At 36.8% G+C, this 21,946-nt stretch overlaps 1 protein-coding gene across 2 annotated transcripts in view; it reads left to right on the forward strand.

The window, feature by feature from the left end:
• The window catches only part of LOC145670710 (uncharacterized), a 77,625-nt gene that overhangs the window by 52,546 nt on the left and 3,133 nt on the right, over nt 1–21,946 (forward strand). The window contains exons 1-2 of one of the 2 annotated variants that reach the window (XM_081739493.1): nt 5,637–6,063; nt 14,149–14,243. In XM_081739493.1, coding sequence (XP_081595619.1) covers nt 5,763–6,063; nt 14,149–14,153 — 306 coding nt within the window. In that variant the 5' untranslated portion in view covers nt 5,637–5,762 and the 3' untranslated portion in view covers nt 14,154–14,243. Of the gene's footprint in view, nt 1–5,636; nt 6,064–14,148; nt 14,244–21,946 lie in introns of those variants that run through there. The other variant, XR_014128387.1, reaches the window with a different exon arrangement.

The raw sequence follows: 21,946 nt of genomic DNA on the forward strand, positions 1-21,946 counted from the left end.
CATCCAACTTAAATGAAATATTCCTTACGCAATATACCGTCATAGAATCCTGTGACTTGAACCTCTTTACGTCATCCGTCTCGATGTTTGGAAATTTCATCACTACCACTGTATTTATCTGACAAACTTGGTGGGGAGCGAAATACACACAATATACTTAAAATGTAAGTTTCAAACACTTTGGGTTAAAGATCTTGTATTATGAAAAAATCCAGTTGAATATATAATGAACCTTAGGAAGACGGTTAGCAATAATTAATTATATCGGACTTCCAATTTCAGGTTTAAATTAGACTTTTGTTTCTACAGCGATGAATCTTCTGGCAGGAGAAATATTTTTAATTAGTTGTGCTTACAGTTACCAAGGATTTTTTCTTACATCAAATTCATAAAGAAATGAAGCATTACAACTTTTATAGCGTTCTAACGTAGGGCATATTATTGCCATTTTCTGTTATTGCGTAATAATGAAGAACGTAAATTATTAACTAGTTTAAATTAGTGGTGGGCACAAAAACCGGTTTTCGGTTTTCTTCAAAACCGGTTTCGGTTTTCTTCAAAACCGGTTCGGTTTTCTTCAAAACCGGTTCGGTTTTCTCCGAAACCGGTTATCGGTTTTCTCCAAAACCGGTTCGGTTTTTCTCCTGATCCGGTTTCGGTTTTCTTCAAAACCGATTCCGTTTTTTTTTTTACAAAATTTGTTCTATTTCTAACCAGAATGGTGTTTCGTTGTTCTCCGGAAACCGAATCCATTTCCACAGAAATAGTTTTATGTGGTTTCGAAAAGTTTTCACCGAAACCAGTTTCGGTCGAAACCGAACCGGTTTTGGAGAAAACCGGTTTCGGTTTTTATAGAAACCGGTTTTCGGTTTTTTATAAAAACCGGTTTTCGGTTTTTATAAAAAACAGTTTTGCCCATCCCTAGTTTAAATACAGTTTAACCTCCTTAATCCAAATATTTGTTTCCTCGAGCTGTTCGGATTATCAAAAAGTTCGGATTACTAAGGAATGCTAAAAAAAAAAAAACCGAAACAAGCTTAAAACACTTGAAATACGTAAAAGACCGACAGTATTTACGTACGAACAATAAAATGAAAAATTACACAATAAAGATCTGAAACTCATTATGTTATTGTAATTTAAATACTACAGTACAGTAATTTTGTTAAAAAAATCATTTGAAAAGTGTTTGATCGTTTTAGACCTTAGTACGTATGTGCAGAGGACGCCTGAAGAAGGCCTTTTGGACTAGCGCGGCATTCGGAGTACCGTGACACAATGGTTGGAAATTGAAAAAAAAAAAAAAAAAAAAACTGACAAAATAGTTTATTCCGAAACAATGGAAGTTGACGGACGTCTCTCTATTATTCTATACGTAATTGTTCTTTGTAAATTGATTGCAACTACTGCGAAAGTGATTAGAAAAACCCCTGCTGCAATAGTGCAGTTATATATACAGGATGGTCCAAAAGTGTGGAAATCCCTCGCATAAATGAGAAATATAACGAAAGGAAAAATGTAGGAGAGTAATAAAGGTGAGAAGAAATTGGGGATGACACAGAACAATGAAAGTCGCCATCTTGAAATCCACCATCGTGAATCATACATACAGTTTATAAATTGAAACATAACATGTTGACGCCTTATATGAATTGGACATCGCTATCTAGTATGAACTTATGACAGGTGTTAATATGCATCCAAGAAGCGGTTACAGGTTCAATACAGGCACGTAGCCAAGGGGTGGGTCCGGGGGTCCGGACTTCCCGCCCTTTGATGTCAGAAATGAAAAAATTATGGAAGAATGAAACAAAAAGAAACGAGAAAAAGAAGAATCAGCGACAAAAATAAAAGGCTTTAGCAGGCGTTTGGTTACTCTTTCTAATGAGGAGCTTCGTGTGGAGGAAACATGGGAGGGGGTTAGTTAAAAATGAATATTATTGTAACAGAGCATTTCGAATTCCATTAGCTCCATGCTAATGCTATGGACTACAAATGGCGATTGATAAACCGGTTCGATCGGATAGACTCTCAGGTAGAACTTAAGAAATGCCCACAAACACCAATAATATGAGCATGGCAACATAGATTCCAGCTACACTTGTTTAAGAAATTTTCAATTTCGCGGCAACACTAACCCATTTTATAGAATGTCTTTACTGCCGAAAGAGATCTCGTTGCTATCCTTGACGGAATTAAACAAAGATAAGAAAAAGAAGAAGAAAAAAGACAAGAAGAACCGAGTTCGAATGAGCTTGGAAGAATATATCTTTTTCAATACCTTTTTAAACATTCTTTTGCTCGAGATTTCTTCATACAGCGTTGTAGTTTGTTGTTGAAATACTTACTAACATATCCTCAGTTTATTGTCCTAAAAAACAATATGGGTATGTTGCCAGTAAAATAGATTAGATTGATCGAGTCCCTGGTGTGTAAGGATAGTATTTCATGTCACATCCCCCGCCATGGCGAAATCCTGGCTAAACGAACCAATATATGTTGCCAGTAAAATAGTTTATAATGATCGACCCCCTGGTGTGATAATCCCACTATTTCATCACGGACCCCCGCTATTACGAAATCCTGGCTACGTGCCTGTTCAATGTGCTCTCAATCTAATTGTATGTGCAGCTAATAAAAAGACGGTGAAAAACAATTGTATGTTTGGTCTTAGGATACAAAATTAAAGTCCCCGGTTTTGCACTCGCACCATCTTCAAAGAAACACTAATACTTACTGGATGTAACTTGGTTCAGGATTATGTTGTTTCGGTAAAATTAAAAGATTCAATATAGGATCTTCTTATATACTACTGCGCTAACGTGTAATATACAGCAGCTTCACATGACTGATAGTTAATCATTGCAATATGTATGAGGCTTGCACTACAACTTTGATTCAGTAACGAAGGGCAATCCAAATTACGTACAAGACAATATGCCTTTCCCCTTGTTAAGGCTCAGATAGCAGATTTCTATTGCGAGCACAACATCACTCATCACGTGCGTTTCCAGTTAGATGTGGCTGAGTTTTTCAGCTGCACTTGGCTGCAGCTACTTCCAATGCTCAACCTTTGTATCACTCATGGTAAACTTAATAAACCTTTTTTTGGAGATTATCAAGGATAAGCTTAGACTAAAGAGCTACTAACACCAGCGTTTATGTAACTTTCCGGTAACACTAACGAACCTATCATATAAATGATATGACATCTTATAACAAATACAACTCTTCACCAAACACGTATTAGAGTCTAATGTACTATCTAACCGCTTTCATCGGGCTCAGAAACGATATAAACGGTTAAAACGTTTCATATTGTTTGGATCATTTTTTACTGATTTTTCGGCTTTTTTTTTTTTTTTTTTTTTTTTTTTGTTCATGTTTACGTGCATTTTATGAACAGCAAAACTATTCCTTGTCCTGAAACTCCGGGTTTGATAGCAGGAGAGATACTTATAACCAAATAACAATACCGATTTTATAAGCAGCGAAGTTGACAATATCGATTTTTGACCGTTTTTTACCAGTTTCCGACCACTGTGCGTGAGTGCGGATTCACGAGCTTTTACTGTACCAGCTTGTAGGCCAAACCTGCATTCTTATTTATAAACGCTGTATGTTAATATATTAGACATACTAGACAACTACCTACATGACAAAATTTAATTTTGAAATACAGCAAAATTGAAATAACTTTTAAAGATAAAAATTTATTCGCAATCAAACATCATTTTGATATAATTAACATAATTATAATTGATATTATGTTGACATTATATTTTAATTAACAAATACATTTAAAGTAGCAGAGTTCGAGAAAGGGCTATTTTAAGACTTCTCTTTTACGTGCAATCTTTGAAAATGTATACAGTAGAGCGTCAATTATCCGAAGTAATTGGGGGACATGGGTGTTCGGAAAACTGGTTTGTTCGGATAATCGAACTGTACATGTTTATTTGCCAAAAAGAAGTACTGTACAGTAAATTTATTCATAAAAACAGGCATCTCTTTAAGTATTACAAAGTAACGTACAAAGGCAACTTTAGTAGGAATATATAGTATGTGGTACAGTTTATTAAACAAAAGTATGTACATATTACATACGTATTTTGCTGGCGGCTTGGCCGGTCAGCAGCGCCTTATGAAGGCCCCATTAGAAGCAATGTTCCGCCAGCGGTGGCTCAGTGCGGCGACTACTGTGGGAAACTTGGTTTGGGAGTGAGGGGGATGATGGACGGTAGGGTGGGAGAGTAACAGGTGCGAGCGAGTACACAGTTCGGTTAAGCGGTCGTTCGGTTGACCGACGTTCGGATAATCGACGCTCTACTGTACTAATATTATTTATTTACATTTTACCTTCCATATAACATAAAAATATACAACAATACATTTAGTGTTTATATTTCAACAATACTGAAGTTTCCTTAGATCGCGATAATCGTTAGACCCAGATTGACGTGATTGAGTGATCTCGAGAGTTTATATAATCAAATATGAAGCGTTACCGCAAAGGCGCAGGAATTCTCGTGCGCATGAAACATAATGTTGAGGGCGCTAACCCTAACCCAACTTTGTATGCCCGGCAGCCGGTACCATACTATGGTGAGGGTCCTTCTTTCGTAGTACCAACAGGCATTCAGAATAGAGGCTACTATCAGAGTTTTATTCCGGAGAGACCTCGAAGAAAGAAGAGAATCAATGAATATAAAGAAACTAGAAACGGTTTTGACTCCGGGAAAAATTCTCTACCTGCTAATGATAATACCCAGGATCTGACCATAACTGGAAGTAGTCATGTGACTTGTAAAGAACAAAGTCAAACAGAAGCCGTTGAGGTAATATCAACAACTATTGAAGAAAAAGTTAAAGACGAGTTTGCGAATGAAGATGTTCTGCCATATGGTAAAGATATAACTGATGAAGAGACAAAACCTTCTGAAGCTATGGTTAATATTAATAATGACGAAAGACGAGAGGAAGAAGTAGATAGTACCGAATATGTTCACCCAATAGTCTCATCTCAGATTCTGCTTTCTTTATTTGCAGGGATACTATTTACTGTAAGTCCAGTTCCAAAACTGCTCGGAAAGATGTGTGGTAAACATGTGCGTGAACCAAGCATTAGTGACGGAAAAGAAACAAAAACAATGAATTTAAGAAAGCCCAAGATTATGTTTGTCAGTAAAAGAGTGTTTTTATTTGAAAACTCGATTTTACACGTAAACCCATTCGGTGGATTCTTAGAGACTATAGCCGTACCTACATTTTCACCAATTTTAACTATTTGTTATTCAGTGCTAAAGGTAGTAAAGTTATCAATAAGACATGGAACACTATTACACATAGTTAGTTACGAAGAAATAGTGAAAAGACAAAGATTTAGAATAGAAACTTTTATTGAACCTAAAAAGACTGTTAATGACAGTGAAACAAAACTTAAAGACTTGAGTTTCGAGCAGGACAGGCTGCCAGACACATGCGAAAGTGAGTCAATATTTGAGGAGTATTTGAATATTAATTTGAAACTACGAGACATTCTCATTATTCCGGCTGCTGTGAGTGTTTGCCACAGAACAAAAGATGGCAAAATCGAAGACGACAGAGATAATTCTGGATGCCTGGGTACAGGGAAATTAAAAGCGAAAGAGGGTAATAATAATGTTGATATCGATTCTATTGGCCGCATTGAGAATCATTTGCAGAACATCTCTTATAATGAATTCCCATGCGAGTTAGTAAAACAGAGGCTACTAAACAAGATGGAAGACATTAGAAACTATATTTCAAAGAAATTAGCTAAAGGAGTCCGACGTGTATTAAAGAGAATTCCAGATAAAGATTTCCTTCGACAAACTGTCTCACTAGGTGATAAAACAAATACATTTAAAGGACAATTAATGAACGAAATTGAACAACGAGTCAACTTATTTCTTCAGGTCCATTACATGCTTTTAAGTGGGAAAACATTTAGAAATCGAGTAAAGAAGAGATTGATACATAATATATTCCGAACGACGAGGAGTTACACCAAAGAGAAGATCAAGAACTATTTTTTACAAGGTACTAAATTATAAGTAGATTAGAGACCATACTTCGCCAAAGATAGTTTTTAAACATTATTTTCCCTTTCAGATTGTGGAAAAGAAATAATATTAATATAATATTCAAGTCAAACGATGTACGAGGAGCTGCGGAAATATTTGTAGTTCAACCCAGGAGTGGACATGGAATGATGAAATTTTAGAGTTCTTCTACATACTCTCCTCGAAGTTCAATACACTTCAGTACACGGTACTCCAAATTTTGCAGACTATTTAAGAAATTGAATACTATTCCTCGCATCATTGTTCCATACTAATAATCGTCTGCTTATCAGATCCAAAAATGATATCCTTTCAAATGTTGTTTGAATTTGGAAAATAAGTAATAGTTTGCCACGTCTAGCTCTGTGCAATAATATGGATGATCTAAATATTCAAACCATACATCATACAATGTCAGTTGAGTTTGCAGTGATCGATGGACAGGGATATTGTCCTGAAGGAACAGAAATCCTTTTTTTTATTTTCAGCGACGTTACATTTCAATTTGTCCTCCAGTTTCGTGAGTAATGCAGAGAAATACTTTGCATTGAATGTCTGACCCTTGGGTACGTAGTCTATGAGTACGACTACATCCTTATCCCAGAAGAATGTTGCAACTTCTGTCCCAGCCGACTTGTGTCTCTTTAACTCCTTGGTGTGAAGTGAACCTGAGTGCTGCCACTCCATTAACGGTTGTTCCGTTTCAAGACTGTAGTGGTACAACCATGTTTCGTCCATGGTTACTATTCGTGACTGAATTGGATTGGGCTGCCGTCAAAATGGGAGATGACTTCCCTTGGCACCCTCATTTTTTCACGCTTTTGATCTGTTGACAGAGTTTTGAAAACCCACTTTGCTAACAGCTTGTGAATGCCCCAGTCATTCTGAATTGTGCTACTAGCGCGTACCCAAGAAATGCCTACAATCTCTGTGCTGAGACGGTGTGATTTTTGAGAATAATGTCATGAATTTTATTCTTGATTTCGTTGACAGTCACTGTTTTTTTTATCTTCCTGTGGAGAATCATCTGTTGAGAAATCACAATGTTTGAAGGATGCCTCCCACTTTCTACCACTGAATATGACGGAGGAAAGTAATGTAATGTTTCATTGATTTCCTCATGAATTTGGTTTGGAAGCTTTCGTTGGTGAAACAAATATTTGATGAGTTATGATTTCAATGTTCGTGAAATTCTCAGATTGAGCACACATGATCACTTCAAGAATCTATACGACAAGTATGTTGTTATTGATTTGAAAATTTATGTTTGCTGTTTATGTTTGTTCATACTTTAAAACTGTAGAATTTCATAATTCTATCTGCATCATTTTTGGTTGCGTGATCATTTTCTCAGAAGTCCCTCGTACTATGATGAAGGTTCTATTTCAATCTCCGTTAAGCCATCAAAGAAAAAGCCAAGTGCGATTATGAAACGATGAAAAGCCAAAGCTGTTTAATGGAAGTCGCAATTCACCATACCGAAAGACAGACCTTACTGTTCAATTGTTGTGGAATATTTGGTATGAAAACTTACCGAAGCGCTCGCCAAGTGTGAACTACTAATATAGTTCAATTCCTTCACAAGAAAGAACGTACTAATACTGTTACAACTCATTGTCGAATGAATAAGGAATACAATGGGAATTTTTAGTAATTGCTGTGTTCACAAGTGCTACAGAGGGATTAAAGAAAAACTTATCGTTGTACACTAAGAAAGTAAGCAGGGATGAAATCTGCGGTGGAAGGCGATTATATAAACGCATGAATTACGTGGATTGTAAAAGGGATAAAACAGAGGTGTGTTCAAAAAGTATCGAACCTTACTTTTTCTCGCGTAAACCAATGGAGCAGGGGAGACTATCTTCAGTGTAAATGTAGAGGGGACTCTCATGCGCAGTCGTGAATTTTCTCCAGCCCTAAGAAAGCGTCAGTCGCTGGCAGTCGGCCAAGGAGTAAACACGTCTAATAAGCGGTAGTCGGACTTTTGTGTTCTGTAAAATGATAGAGAAGCCTAAGAAACGACATTGCATCAAATGTTGTCAAAAGCTTGGCGATAACCAATCGGAAACCATTCAATCGGATCGGTGCATTCAATTTTGAACGAGTATTTTGGCATGAGCAGAATTTCCACTAAGTTTGATTCAGGTATTCATTGCCAAACACGTTATCGGTATGTCGTCAGGCTCCCTACGCATTCGACATGGCTCCAAGTTACTAGTTCTTCTTTCCAAGCTGAAAATGCCATTAAAACCCACATAGCACAAGTACGTCCACGGGATTTCCGAGACTGAGCACGCAACGGACGACGGGACATCCCGGGATTATCCGAATGTGTTCTAGGGACATCCACAGGATTTCCGCGGGAGATCCAGATGTCCGCTAATATCCCGGAATACGGTTTTCCCTCGGACCCATGTCTATTGGTTTTCCCTCGGACCTCCTGTCCCATCTGGGACGTCCCGTGGACATCCTACATGGGAATCCTTCAGGATGTCCCATGCAGGACGTCCATGGGATGTCTTCTCATTGTCCCGATAATCCCGGGAACCGAATGGGATGATTGGGATCAAAATGGGAAATCCCAGAGACGTAGTGTGCTATGTGGGAAGGGACCCAATTTGACTCAAGAGAAGACATCACGCGGAATGCAACGGCACGGTTGCTCATCATTCCAAAAACTGCGTTCCAGCAGTGTTTCCAACAATGCCGGGAGCGCTGGGAGAAGTGTGTGCATTACCAAGGAGACTACTTTGAAGGATATTAGTGTTCCGGATTCCCAAATCAATAAATGTACTAAATACTTTTGTCAACCAAAGGTTCATATTTTCTGAGCACACCTTGTATGATTTCTGAAGTGTCTGATCTTGGATTCTTTAGGAACTCAATAGCTGACTGCAGAAATCGAATTATATACCGTATTTAATATTTAGGGGCACTTTGATTACACTCGATAAATTTTAATGCTCATTGATCAACAATCATTAAACGACATAGTCTTACCTTCTTTATGGCAGATGTTTAGCCTCCAATAAACATATTTGACGTAACATCGTTTCGCAGTCTCATGTCTTCTCCTCTAGTGGAAGTTGGACGAAGCGCTTTCGTAATAAATAACCTTATAATAAATATTTACTTCAGCATGAACACTTCAAAGGAAAGGAGGAATTGCCATTTCTCGTGTATATTTCAAATCATTATAAGTGTAGTATGTATACTGCTAAGCTTAATTTAGATCCTGTTTGCAAAGATAATTTCTCGAACTACAGTATAAGCAAGCTAATGTAGTAGTATCTATGTAGTTTACGAAACTATTTTCACGAATTTCATTTTTAATCAATTAGATTTCAATAAGTTTTAATCCTAACTTAGAAAGAATGAGTTTACAGCGAAATCAAATTTGTTTAATATACATTAGGATTTAAGAAAAATAAACTAAATGTGATACCGACTTTTCCTAGCCTGGAAAACCTTTCTAGAAAGTTGTAATCAGGTTCTTCACTTAAGTTTCTTTGAGGAAGAAAAACAACATATTCCAGAACGTTTGATTTTCTTTCGTCATTGTTCAAAACAAACGAAAATATGTAAATTGCGTTGTTGGCTGCCTTAAGAAAATAAGATTTCATTTCTATAAACAGTAGAAGCATGCATAATTAGAAATTACCACCGTTATGATTATCCAATAAAGAGCTTAGATGGTTTAATCCGTAAGACGAAAGGCCTTTGTCCTGCCTTTAATAAGATTCAGTGGACCTAAATGTTGCCAAAAGAGATTTAATTGTTGAGCGACTCCACCTATGGTCTATTTTGTACGTCTGCGAGTTCTATTCTGGGGCAAACTGTAGACCCTTTTGTAGATGTAGTCAAATAAACGCCTACATCAATAAAGAATGGGTAGATGTCTATAGGCCTTATGCAGTCGTTTTAACGAAAGATAAGCAACTGTAGATTTTACTAACTCATGGCTACTAGAAGTGTATTCAGATTCTCTGATTAGCAAGTAGCAATTGACTAAATTAATCACACGTGACTAATTAATTGAGTGCAGAGGTTACTACCCTGGTTTAGCTACAATAGAGTTACATTATGGGAATACAAATGCAATTAATTACCTGTCATTCTTTCCTTTCGAGTGAGTTAACTCTGAAGTAGCTATTAAGCTGAGTCCTCTAAAATAGCAGAACTGAGCTCTCCTTCGTAGCTAAGCGGTTAACGTCCGCGCCTTTGACATGGGATGCCCGGGTTCGATTCTGGGTGGGAGATGATATGGTTCTGATTCCACGTTAAGCAGTAGGTCCCGTGTCATATAGCCTCGTTGCTGAAAGGGATGTTAAACTCAAACTCAACTCAACTCAATAGCAGAACTGTTTCCTTAATTGAACATTTGAGTAGAAAATTTCCAGTTTACTAAGGTATACATACAACTGGTCCACAAATTATCTTCTAGATTGATTACAACATAATCCTTCCATTGTCGCTAATATTAATTGACTTCTATTGCCCGGTAAATACATCCCTCAGAATTGAATACGTTAATTATAATATGATTACATCACTATTTATAAGTTGTGATGTCAAACCAGAAAGAAAATATTTCAAATTTCATACTCACGTATTTTCACTTTTACAGACTACGCATGCTCACACCTAGATTTCAGTAGTTGCCACATTTATTTTTCTCACCCGAAGTATTGGGATTATATTAATTAATCATACTCAAATCAACTTATTAGCTGAACTCCAAGCAGATTCTAAATACCAAAAAAAAATCCTCCTTAGTACAGAGCTAATACAACACTAAATAATCTCGTGACTAACACTTGGTTCATGAATTTCCCTATGAATACTGCTCTATGTTGTTTCTCCTGTAATTTGAAAAAGATGAACTGAAAATAGAGGACTGGAGTGTAGACTTGGGTTGATAATTAGGGTTATGAATATCACAAGAACTGAATAAAAACTGCTCCATTACCCAGATATTCACTTTTACATTAATATTTTTATGAAGTATGTGAAGTATTATCACTATCAATTTTCAAATAATTGAATTAAAAGAATACAGTTTGAGTTACAATTATGTAAATCGTCACAATATAACTGCCGTGTCGCGACAAAACGCTGTAACTTGAGTTACATTGTTTTGTCGCTATAAACATTTTTGAATTTCCAGCCACCGATATTTATGTTCACCAGGCCCAACATTGAATTGAGTCAAATACTTTTGAAAATATACCAAAGAGAATCTCGATGTAAATAGAACGAGTCTCTGTGGCGACTTTACGGCTCTCGTTTTCTCAAAACTGCTCCACCAAAGTTACAGCGTTTTGTCGCGACAGGGCAGAGCTATTACTGTAGAAGGCATTTCTAATTTTAACTCAGAGACTTGAATTACAATATCCTTGTGGAACATTACAGTTTTATTTCCACCTATAATTTTGTCCTCAATTCTGACACTTAATTTTCTATCATTTGCAACTTCTTTATTAGTCTTCAATCTTCCATTTCACCCCAACCTTCCTTAGAACTTTTGTCAAAATTTCCTGGTTCAGTGGCTCGAAAACGTTCTTTCAATTAGCAACCATTATATAGATACTTCCTTCCTATTTCCTATAAGACGTCAACCAATTAACAGGCACGTAGCCAAGGAGGGGTCCAGGGGGCCCGGACCCCACTTCGAGACCAGAAATTAAAATAATTAAGGCAGGATGAAACAAAATGAAATGAGAAAAAGGAGGATCAGCGTTAAAATTAAAAAGCTACAGTAAGCTTTTGATTACTCTTTCTTTTGAGGAGATTTATATAACTTGCAATACATGTGGCGAGGTGAGTGAGATATTCTGGAAGAGACATGGAACTTAAAATTTCTAGAAAAGTTACGGAATTCTCAGAATTTGTGCTACTAATCAGGGTGATTTCAAGCTTCCGAAAGCATAGTGCAGTTGTGTAACAGATTAGATATTTTTAACATAATTTTTCCTCATTGCATCCTTGCACTATCAAACATGTTACTTCAAAAACAATTTTCTATTGATAGTTTAACCTGTCATTTGGAACCGACAGTAGTCGTCGGAATAATAAAAACAAAAATTATCTGGAAAGAAAGTTCTGTTAGCATTTGATTCAACAGAGAAAGGAAAGCAAATATTGTAAAATAGTTTACAAGACATTATTGAGTACTATGTATTTTTTATAATAGTGAATAGGTACTTTTTATAATAGTTGAGATCATAATGAAAGGAAAATTGTTATATTTGAATAAACAGAGGAAGGACAGTAATATTGTAAAATCTTCTTCAATACGTTTTTATTATTATTATTATTTTACTCGAGATTTCTTCATAGTTTGTTATTAAAGTTACTTTCCAACATATCCATATTTTATTGCTCTAACAAACCAGTATATGTTGGTAGTAAAGTAGTTTAGATTGATAGAGCTCCTGGGCCTTCATAATTTCATCTCCCCCCCCCCCGTTACGAAATCCTGGCTAAACGAACCATTATATATTCCAGTAAAATAGTTTAGAATGATCGAGCCCCTGGTGTAATGAGCACAGTATTTCATGTCACGGACCCGCTCTTCACGAAATACTGGCTACGTGCCTGCCAATTACTAAATCATCTGTATATGTAGTGTCCTTCCCGTTCCTAAGTCCAATTTATTTTTCCTAATTTTCTCTTTTTCTTCTGTTACATTGATCAAGTTTGAAGTGGGCATTTATATAAGACTAATAGTTCCATAGTCCTCGTTTCCTTTTGCAACTTAATCAAAGCAACAATTGCAAAGGATGAACTAAAAATAAGTTCTGTTTTTACAGGATGTGCTAATTTTCTGTTTTTTTCTTTTTTCTTTTCTTTTTTTGTTTTTCTCTGTCACCTATCTAGTTGCTCGAGAAATATGAAACCAATCTCATTACCAATGTTGCCATTACCAGAGTGTTATATTGTTGCTAGTGAAATAACGCTGAAAATGGACCTTTATTAGAAAGGCTAAGTCTTGACTATTTTCCACGTGCACTTTCTTGTATAATCAAATAGCGTGTGTCAGGAAAACGTTTAACCACTGGAGTAACTACAGCTAAATATATTGTGACCAGGCAAACAGAAATAGGACCCATGCATGAGTATTCGAAAACAAAACGAGCTGATTCGAGGTTATCATCGAAAGTGTCACGTGAGGTGATTCATGGGATTTGTCGACTGGCAGGCCAGGTGACTCCACCACTCGACAAGATATGGTCTAGAGATTACATTTGACTCAGTCTACTGTGAGCTTTACCTGCCATGTGTTTTCAACCTCGTCAAGTGCCACATTCTTGAACATAAGACAAACTGCTTAATATAGTTATAGTCCTAATAATTATAGGAAGAACTGGAAGAGGGAGAACAATCAGTGAAGACGCTTGTCACATTTGATTATTCCTACTTTTATTTTACTCATAATGGTAAGATTCAGGCAATTATGTGCTCTAGCAACGAATTATTGAGATTCTCCAACAGTGAAGAGAGACTTTCCAGCAGGAAATCGTAATTGTCACCAGATACTTCTACGAGGGGGAATTGGAGATATGCAAGACTAAAATGTAAGGTTAACACTGTGTACTTTAAAGAATCCACCATGACTCCAATCCTTCGGACAGACATTCCTTGTTTGTACTCAGCCCGCAAAAAGCGGTTGGGAATCCACTTTTATGAGGAGCACGGTGGCTTAGTAGTAGATCGCTTATCTCTGATGCGTGAATCTCTGGTTCGATCCCCGGATAAGTAAGTATGTTGTGAACAACCTGTCTGGAGGTTTGTTGCAGTGGAAATTGCGATGTCGTCGTACATTCTACAGTACTAGAGATCTAATAGAGAAACCATCACTCGTAATTGTGGCGGGATTTCTCGTAAAATATCGACGAGATATAAACCGAACAACCTTCTGTATTTTGTTTATCACAGTTAGATATGTGAAATGACCATTTAGTTTTACATAAGTTTTAACACATATCAATTTATTTTATTAACCGCTTATTGTTAATTAATTTTAATTCAGCATCAATTAATAGAACATTATTAATTTCAGTTTAGCTATGATGGAAGTCAGCAGCTTGGAAGAAGTTTTCGACTTTTCGTTTGAGCTTATTCATCTTATCATTTAGAAAAGAAGAGTCGAAATAGGTATGTAAGACATGTAGAAGCTTAGAACATGTCAGTTAATAATATGCTGTTAGTATAAGTTCTTAAACTTGTTCTTTTGCACGTAACTTGGCCCAATTCTTATATATGTCTTTCCTTTTTAGTTTACGTCACTCCTTCATTATCACATTTCACATTTGACAATACTGAACATTAGCTTAAGTAGTCTAGTAACTTCTAGCTGAAAGTCGCAATCTCGCAACTTATTTTTCGCGAATTATGAAGAATAAAAGTTTAAAAGAATAATAGACATTTCACAAGTACAGTCGGTATCAAAATAGTTAGCTAAGGATACATTAGTTATATAGGTTATGCGGACTAATATGGATTGTTAAGATCATGATATAGTACAAGAATTAGTTAAAATTTACTTCTAAGCCTCAGTTTGTATGCTGTGGAATGAACCATTTCTTAAAGCAGATCCAGTTCCAGTTCCACTTCACGTATCGATAGGTGTTAAAAATTGAAGAGTGCAGACTTAAGTCTGTTTCATTCACGTCCTTGGTATGGAAAGCGATCTAAAATTATGATTGTTAGTTGAAAGCAGATCTTATGTAATTGGAAAGTAATGAAAAGTACATCGATAGAGATAAGTAAAATAGATAGTGCATTCGGATATAGAAACATTCCATTTCTTCACCTCAAACAGATAGCTTTCTAATAACAAAATTTAGGCATACAGTATATATTATTACGTTTACATACATTAAACCCTACAGGCACTCATAAAACAAAATTTGTTCTTATCAGAATTCATTTTCCTCTTACAATCATTATATCATTTTACTTTCTGTATAATAATTCCATGTTTCATATAATATTTACAAACATGATTTGTTCACAGTAGTATTGACCATTGGAATTGTTATACTTTTTCTCCTATCCAATTAAAATATTATATATTGAAACTTCATTTAATTATTCGAGTTCGCGTTGGCTCGCTCAGTGATAGAGTGGGTTTGATGCGGTTTGATTGGGTGTGATGCGTGGGTTTTGTGCTGAACAAACACTGTCTGCGTGGATTTCCCTGTTTTTTTCTTCTTTTGACCAATTGCTTTCAGTTTACACATTGCAGTATTTTATTCATGATTATCAAAAGCGCCTCCATTAGCCTCAGGGCTTAATCGTGAAACGTTAAATTAGAAAGCAGGTAAATTAATCGTTTAAAATACCGTTGCATTATATTTGTAGCTGTTATCAAGCACCACAAGTGTTGTGGTGATCATTCGACTATTAGAGAAATAGAATGGAGTCCGTTTCGAAACCAAGTAAGCAAAAGCGGTGGTAAAATTAATCTATACCTAAGAGGTCATCATACTGAACCTATACAGAGTTGTTTTTAGCATTGTATTGAACGTTTGACTAACGTGTAATGTTAAGTTCCGTATTTAGAAACATGATAACAGCAATTTGTATTGAAATTGTTCAGCCACGACTTTTTCGCAGAGTTATCTCAACACATTAGGGGGAAATCGTTAGAAGATAGACTAGTACGGGCCTTATGCAGAATCATTTTGAGGCATGATTAGCGCCATACTAAGAGATTGATTAACGAATGGTTATCAGAAGTTCATTCAGAATCACTGATTAGCATGTAGTTGACTCAGCTAATAACATGTGACTAAATAATTTAGAGCACAGGGCACCTTGGTTTGCATATTTTTTCATGCTCGACCCTAGCCATAGGAACTAAATACACGTTTCTGATTGGTTGCATGGGGTCAAGGTGGAACAAATCGAGCCCTGCGGGGTTTCTAACCCATTCCTACTACCACTGCTCCTCCTTCCGCTCCTCCTACCACTACTAGCAGTACTACTAATGCTACTACTTCTTATACTATGGATTCGTATAGTAAAACTGCACGCGTAACGTAAGTAAATCATTTTTTGAGTATTATTTTCATCTTATTTTAATAGAAAAGAGTTATGAAAATTTAAAAAAGATCTTTCCTTTTGCCGGGTTTAAACCCACGCGAGAAGCGATTATGATTACTACCCTGTTGCGCAAGCACGCTCTGCTACGAGAACCGACAGCAGCCAGTCTGATTTCTGCTATATGTACGCTACGTGGCGAGAAACGGATAACTTCAACCAATCAGAACAGCGTATTTAGCTCCTATGGCTAGGGTCGAACATGATTAAAAAATATGCCCTCGGGTTTTCATCATTAAACTTACATTATGGGAATACAAAGGTAGTCTTTCTTTCTTTCTTAACTTTCATCTCGCATTGAGTGAATTAACTATGAAGCAGCTATTTAGCCGAGTACTTCATACATTTTCACTTTTAGAGACTACGCATGCGTACATCTAGTTTTCAGTAGCTGCCACATTTATTTTTCTCATCCGATGTATTTGGGTTATATTAGTTACTCATACCCAAATCAACTTATTAGCTGGACTCCAAGCAGACTCAGAATACTAAATAGTACACCCTTCTTAGTACAGAGCAAATACTACAGTAACTAATCGCGTGAATAAAGCTTTGTTAACAGATTTCTCTAAATACCACCCTATAAGTCTATTTTACCTCGATTTCTCCTAATGTCTTTGGACAATCATACAAAAAATAAAATAAAATAAAATAAATTTTGGCTGGCAGTTTTCGATATAGGCCTAAATCGTTGATAACTTCAGTAATGTATTTCTAAATACTGAAGTTCGTATAGTGCGTTAGACAAACTCTTAATACAATCCTCAAAACAGCTCTGTGTAGGGTCTCTACATAGGAATAGCGAAGGAAGCGTTCAGGAGGATGAAAATACTATTTTGTGGGACTTTAAATAAAGGGTTGAAAAAAAATACTCATAAAATGCTTCACGTAGAGCATTGTTCTGTACAGGTCAGAAATGGATATTACGCAAAAATGGTGCCAATCGACTGGAAGTGTTTTGAAATGTGGATGTAAAGAAGAGTAGAGAGAATTAGCTGGGTCGAGTGGAAAACGAATGAGAGGGTCTTAAAAATGGTGGGTAAGAAAGAACAATTTTAGACATTATTATGAAGAGGAAGAGAAACTTATCGGAACATTCACTAAAAAGGAATTGTATCATGACGGACGTGCCAGAAAGTAGGCTACAATATCCCCTATCCTCCCCAGATGACTTCCTTGCTTCACATCGACAATTTAAAAGTAATTTCCACATGTAAAAGGCAAAGGAAGAAAGGGAATATTCAAGTTTCATTATACAGGGTGATTTTTCTAAAACTCACTGATTTAATTTTTGTCTACGATTTCTAACTGAAGTCCGATTTTCATGCGGTTTGCGGCAAAAGATCAAGGAAAGATGGGAGATTCATGGAACTATGTTTACTTGTTTAAATTCGTCCGAGGAAATATCTGCCACGACCCAATAAAAACCGCAAATATTCGCCACTGTACCTTACAATAGGAATGACTTGCGTTGCCGCTTGGAGATTTGAGTTTTCTTTGTTAGATGACAACCTCGCCAAGGTAAATAAGAAACAGGAAATTCGGCCTTTGTATTGGGAATTGTGCTGTACAATTCTGTGCTACTAGTGAGTATGATTAGGACACAGTGAGCATAGTGTACTCTTTGGAGCAATATGACACTATCATTACAAATTTTTGGAGAACTGAATCTGTAGTTGACACTCAAAGGGCATTAGAAACAAATTTGCCTCACGTTTTTCCGCAGACAGGAACATAATATGGTCGTTAGTGAATAAATAGGAAGAAACAGGATCACTTCTGGGAAAGACAGGAAAACATCAGACCCTGCAGGCTGGTCTTTTGGAAGATGCCAGTTATCGACTCCTTAGGTCGCCAATTCATCTCTTCGTCGTTTGTCGCAAGAAAACGGGTATAACGTAGCTATTCAACATATGATTTATGAGTATTACCACTAATACTTTGTATTCTTAATTACACTTTACTTGTATTCTCTGGGATCGCGGTAGTTCAGTGGTAGAGCGTTCACCTCTAGAGCATGGGGTCCCTGGTTCGATCCCAGCTCGCGCCAAGTGAACTTTGTGGTGGACAATCACCATGGGGGTTTCCTCGGAATTCACCGTCTTCCTTAGCCTAGCCGCCATAAACGTAGGACGTAAAACTCCAAAGAGATTTTTAATTTGTATGATGTAATTTAGCTTCAAAAATCCAAAATCTCATCAAAATTGTAAGGTTTAATAGCGAATATTTGCTGTTCTTCTTGAGGCCTGGTCGATATTAGCGCGGATGAATTTAAACAAGTAAATATAGTCTCATAAATCTCCAATCCTTCCTTGACCATTTGCTGGAAACCGCATGTAAATTGGACTTCAGTTAGAAATTTTAGACCGAAATTATATCCGTGAGTTAAAAAAAATCACCCTATACTTTTCATAAAAGCATTAAGGGTATTTTAATTCAGCAGCGTTATAAGTTAGCGTGAGGGTTAATCCTCATGGATACATCAAATTAGCACCATGTATTAATTGGATAAACGCTTGAAGTAATAAAACATTGGTCGAAAATTTACATAATTTGAAGGATTGTTAGCCAAAACGTATTAGGTTTCCAAATTATCTCACTCAATAACTTGTTTTCATTACCTGATTTATGGCAAGTACATATGATATTCCAATATTCAATATTGTAAAAAATTGAGTATCATTTCACATGTTCAAACTACGGTAGTCTTTCAAATTACGAGAGCTCAAAACTGAATTAAAGTCGTAGTATATTTATAATTTAAGGTCACAGTTGGAACTTATTTTTCGGAGGCCGAAGCGACATCAGAAAGCCACTTTTTGCTGTCTATTGCTATCTATCTGTTTTGCTATGTGTAGGTTAAACCTCAAACCGAAAGTTGTAATGAATTTCTACAACTTCCGGTTGCCTTGTAGGAATAAAATCGGACAAGAGACATATTCTTAATCGACGCACAGTGGAGCGAAAACGCAAAAAGCTGGCCAAAAGTAAAAAAAAAAAAAAAAAAAAAACGAAAGTTAGTAATATAGAATTTTTTTATGTAGTTGGCTAGAGTGATGTTAGAAGGGCCCAAATCCATAAACAGAATAGTGTTTCTACTTTATTCCGACTACCTGAGCCACTCTTAAGTAGACCCTTCACCAGGTCAAATGAGTAGAGAACAATAGAAGAATTGTGACGCGTCCGTTGAAACGGTTGTAACTTTCGAACGCCTTCATAGTTTATAAATCTGTAAAGTTTTCCTATATCGTACTGGTAAGTAGAATAAGTGCATGAAGTGAAAAGTTAATAATAATGATGTAATAATTTATAATTTGAATAGCAAGTCAGGCAAAATTTTCACATTGTTGAAATATTTTATTAAATTAAAGCGTTGAAAACATTATGTGCACCCTCGTGCACCACGTTCATATTTTGTAGAATGGTAGTCTGAATATTAATTAATGCTCTCGACAAAAATGTAGCTGCCAAAACGTGTCAATTACGAAGCGTGTTGATGTTAATTATTGTTCATTAATGTTACAGTGACAAGCCGTTGCAGTTATCATAACGGAATCAAATACCAATAATTTGTGTCATTTAAGTAATAATACATTTCTAATAAATAAGAACGTTAGTAACAAGTAATTGTTCATCAAAATATGTGAAAAAAGTGAATGTTGTTAAAGATACATTGTGAAAATTATGAAGTATGTCGACATTCTTTTTATTCCGCCATTTTGGATCCGCCATTTTGTTTTTTTAACTTGAGTTGCAGAATCGTAATCAGCAACCTCAATAACCCCTTTATCGCCATTTTTGAGAATATTTCTACTACTTTTTCGACTTTTGCAAATTTTATTCCGCCATTTTGTGTTTTTCAACTTTAGTTGCAGAATCGTAATCAGCAACCTCAATAACCCCTTAATACTAAATTTCATTCAATTTGAATATAGTTATCATATTTTGGCCAGCTTTTAGCATTTTCGCCCCACTGTGCGACGGCAGGAAACTACTTCTCGATATCTCTTATCATCTCTGATCTATGGGAATCCATAGAGAAACGGGAAGTAATAATAAAATTTACAATCATTTCCGACCTGAATAGAGAAATGCGAGGGAAGATGGGTATCTTTACTTGAGACGATGAATTCATTCCAAAGAACTGCTTGTCGTTAATACCGTTTTTGTATGACAGCTGTCAACAATGGAACCAGAAATTCTCAATTTCTGACATTTATGGTTGGAATGGAGGAATATGTATTACATGGAACCTACTCTTGGAATGTGGAATTCATTCAAGAAAAACGCTTGTCGCTATCTACTACAGTTCTTCTACAGAGCTGAACATTGAAACCGGAAATATTAGTAAATTTCGATTACTTCCGGCTTTAGTAAGTAAATTACACCGAGTGCTTATTGAATTGCTACCACATACCTAATAATTTGTTGGACTATCTTTTGTTCAGAGGACGGCCTGAACAAGGTGTGGCATGCATTCTGGTAGTTGCGGATAAGTTTCCACTGGGATCTGACACGATATATTCCTGTTACCATTGTGGCATTTCACAATCAACTCACAGATGTTGGTGCAAGAGCCATGGTGCGAAGAGTTCGTTCCGCAACATCTAATAAATTTTCTATAGGATGAAGATCTGGTGAGTTAGGAGGCCAATTCATACACTGCATCTCTGTAGAATGTTTCATAAACCAAGCAAGTAGTGTCCTGGCTTGGTGGCCTGTTGACCTGGAAAAGGTCGTCTTCGTGAGAGTGAAAATGTTGAATTGTCTGGTATATGTGATTCACTAACACAAGTCGTTACACAATTGATTTCTCGGTGTGGTCCATACACACCAACGGTTCTAGTCCATGCCAACGGAAGCATCCCCAAACAATACAGCTACACCTACCTGCCTGTACCTTACGCACCATGCATGAGGGACCAATAGTTTCGTGCTTTCGGCGCCACACATGCACACACCCGTCGCACAGAAGTTGCAGAAGCCCAAGGGAAGTTTATTTGTCGAATCAACACACTCTTTTCTATTCACCCATGAATCAGTGTGCTCCTCTCCCCGGGAGTGATGAAGTCGGCTGTAAAGAGTCGTAAGGAGTGGATGTTGAGTGTGTCGTCTGCTGTGGAACTGCATGCGTGCCGTGTACCCCTTACAGTTGCGTGGAATATGAGTGTTGTGCATTCACCATTGTATTGGTCACGTAGTCCCCGGACACTGATAGTTCGTTTAGCTGTCACGAGCTGTGTGACACGACGCTCCCCCCACGTTTTGAACTTAACTACGCCCCTGTAGTCCCGTCACTTGGAAACCGTTACCCCATTTTCTTCCCACAGGAACGGTTCGTCCGACAAGTACTGCTGTCTGGGTTATTGACGCACCTATTGTTCGGGTACCAACAGTCATGCCCTATTAAAATGCGGATAAATCCTGCGCACCTCCCGTTACAAAGTGTGCTGGCTGCCAAAATGTAGCCTCGAGTGTGTTCTTTCTCTGCAATGCTAACAGTCGGGGTAATCAGGCAATTAGCTGGGCTGCTGGCCACACATCTTGTTAAAGGGCTGGTCACAATTCAGTGAGCACTCAGTGTATCTGTTCTTCAGACCTGAATTTATTCTAAAATGCCACTTGCCGCTATATATTACTATATATGTTCTATAGCGATTAATGATGGAATCGTAATTTGTTCATTTCTCCCACTTTCGGTTTGAATACAAAGATAACAGAGGAAATGAAACCTACTATTGGCACACTGAATT

This window comes from Thermobia domestica, chromosome 14, assembly GCF_964235325.1.
Source record: "Thermobia domestica chromosome 14, izTheDome1.hap1.1, whole genome shotgun sequence".
Classification (NCBI taxonomy): domain Eukaryota; kingdom Metazoa; phylum Arthropoda; class Insecta; order Zygentoma; family Lepismatidae; genus Thermobia; species Thermobia domestica.